The sequence below is a fragment of the Nicotiana sylvestris genome, chromosome 10 (assembly GCF_000393655.2).
Source record: "Nicotiana sylvestris chromosome 10, ASM39365v2, whole genome shotgun sequence".
Lineage (NCBI taxonomy): Eukaryota > Viridiplantae > Streptophyta > Magnoliopsida > Solanales > Solanaceae > Nicotiana > Nicotiana sylvestris.
Window position 1 is genome coordinate 104548727 of NC_091066.1, and position 2546 is coordinate 104551272.

General features: G+C 35.7%; 1 protein-coding gene across 1 annotated transcript; it reads left to right on the forward strand.

Annotated features, from left to right (window-relative positions):
* Positions 1-834: 834 nt before the first annotated feature.
* LOC138879775 (uncharacterized mitochondrial protein AtMg00860-like) lies at positions 835-2118 on the forward strand. Its single transcript, XM_070159407.1, has 2 exons — positions 835-919; positions 1643-2118. Exons 1-2 carry the CDS (start codon positions 835-837, stop codon positions 2116-2118), a joined length of 561 nt encoding a protein of 186 aa, XP_070015508.1.
* The last annotated feature ends 428 nt before the right edge of the window (positions 2119-2546 follow it).

Here is a 2546-nt window from a genome sequence, read left to right on the forward strand (position 1 = left end):
ACCAATGCAGACAAGGTAAGCAAATCAATCAAATTGAATAGAAAGGGTAGGAATCGAAGGTTTAAAAGAAGGTCTCCAATCAAACCAAGAAACAGGGGATCCAGAATCAATCAAAAAGAAAGTCATGAGTCAGTGTTTAGCATATAAATAAAGTAAGACATGGATAGTAAAAGGTCGACATACAACTCTAGCAAACATGAAGGTTAAACAACACTAATAGAAAGAGGCAAGTTTTGAACAGTTAAGATGAACACAAGCACATATAATTGATGTAAGTTAGGCTAAGAAACTTAGTAGAAACATATTCGAGGATAGATAGTCACAGAAACAGAAACTCAAATGAGAACCGGTCAGTCACAAAAACCAGACGAAAAACCCTAAAATTAGGGCTTTCAACATAGACGAGTTGAAGATGTAGTAAAATCATAGAATCAGTCAAAATATGCAAGAAATAGAAGTTTAAACACAAAGAATTAGTTAAACAAGGTTTTTAAAAGGATGTTCTGAAAACCCTTGTTTTAGAAGGAGGTGAAAAATACTTAAAATCAATGATTCTTGTAAAGAATCTCACGGACAGTGTAAAATATTAAAGAAACAAACTCAAATCGTCCTAGATCTGTATAGATCTAGGAGGCATAGAAAAGAAATTAGGGGTTCGAAAGAAACCCATATAGAGATGAAGAACCTGCTTAGAAAACCTAAGGATCATTGCAAATACAACATAATTTTGCTTGAAATCACACTGGAGTAGCCAAGAACAGGCAGGTGATGAACCCTAGATGCAAGTCGGCATGGCCCTGGGCCCTTAAAGACCTTAGAGAGGGCAAGAATGGCATGAGAGAAGCCATTGGAGGCTCAGGAGATGATGAGAGATCACCGGAGATGACCGGAGATAGGAGGTCGGCGGTTGAAGATGAGGGTTAGGTTGAGAGTGTTTTGAGAGAGGAAAGGATCTTAGGGCGGCGGATGTGGATAAGTGATTAGGGTTAGGGGGTCGTTTGGAATTAAAAAGGAAAGAACAAATTTTGGATCTGATGGGTTCTTGTTGGATAGGTGTAATTAGGGCCTGGGTCAGGTATTTTAATCCGAAATTGGGCTAGGGTATTGGGTTTAATTGAGGCTACAATTGAAACATAATCTGGCTAAGTTTTAAATAGCCAATTTAACCCTATATAATTTATAATAAGTAACAGATGATTTCTAAAAATAATTTCATGTAATAAAATGATTTAATATATATATTTAACATTTTAAAAATATAGAAATCATTTTGTGCATATAAAACATAATTGTACACTAATAAGGATAATATTGCAATTATATGCAAATTGGCTTTAAAAATACAAAATACAATTATAAAAATATACTAAAAAATATTTTAACAATATTTTGGTATAAATATAGAATTTAGATGACTAAATTATCACAACAATAATTTGAGGGATAATTATTGGAGATTTTATGAGTAAAAGGGGAGGAAATAAATCAATTTAAAATCTTTAAAATTATAGAAAAATTATAAAAATCTTGTGCATGCTTATGTATGCATATATATGCTATTTTGAAAGTATTTATACATATTAAAAATATATATGAAAAAATTGGGTATTAATAGATGATATTTTGGTTTATTCACGCTCAGAGGATGAGCATGTGGATCACCTGCGAGCAGTACTCCAAACCCTCCACGATAATAAATTGTCTGCTAAGTTTTCTAAGTGTGAGTTCTGGTTAATGTTTGTATCATTCTTGGGGCATATTGTATCCAACGGAGGTATAAAGGTAGACACTCAGAAGATTGAGGCTGTGAAATCGTGGCCTAGACCTACCACTCCGACAGAGATTCGTAGCTTTCCAGGCTTAGCAAGATATTACCGGAGGTTCGTAGAGAGATTTTCTTCTCTTTTAGCACCATTAGCAAAGCTGACACAGAAAGCGACTAAGTTTCAGTGGACAGAGGCATGTGAACAAAGTTTCCAAGAGCTTAAGAACAGGTTGACCTTAGCACCAGTTCTACCACTTCCAGATGGTTATGCCATGTATTGCGATGCCTCAGGTGTCAGGTTAGAATGTGTCCTGATGCAACATGGGAAAGTAATTGCATATGCTTCAAGGTAGTTAAGGAAGCATGAGCAGAATTATCCGACCCACGACCTCGAATTAGCTGCGGTTGTCCATGCACTTAAGATATGGCAGCATTATTTATATGGTGTTAATGTTGATGTGTTCATAGATCATAAAAGCCTACAATATATCTTCAAGCAAAAAGAGTTGAATTTGCAACAGAGGCGATGGCTTGAGTTATTGAAAGATTATGATGTTAACATTCTCTACCATCCATGTAAAGCTAATGTTGTAGCAGATGCCTTAAGTCGTCGATCTATGGGCAGCTTAGCACATGTAGAGGCCGAAAAAAGACAATTAACTAGAGAGATTCATCAATTGGCTTGTTTGGGGGTTCGATTAGTAGACTCTGGCAATGGAGGAGTTGTACTCCAAAATATTGCAAAATCATCTCTCATAGCTGAAGTAAAGGAGAGGCAGTA

Coding starts and splice junctions, on each gene's coding strand:
- LOC138879775 (XM_070159407.1), top strand. CDS start 835: ATGAGAGAAGCCATTGGAGGCTCAGGAGATGATGAGAGATCACCGGAG. Junction 920..1,642: donor GTCGGCGGTTGAAGATGAGG/GTTAGGTTGAGA, acceptor ATTCACGCTCAG/AGGATGAGCATGTGGATCAC.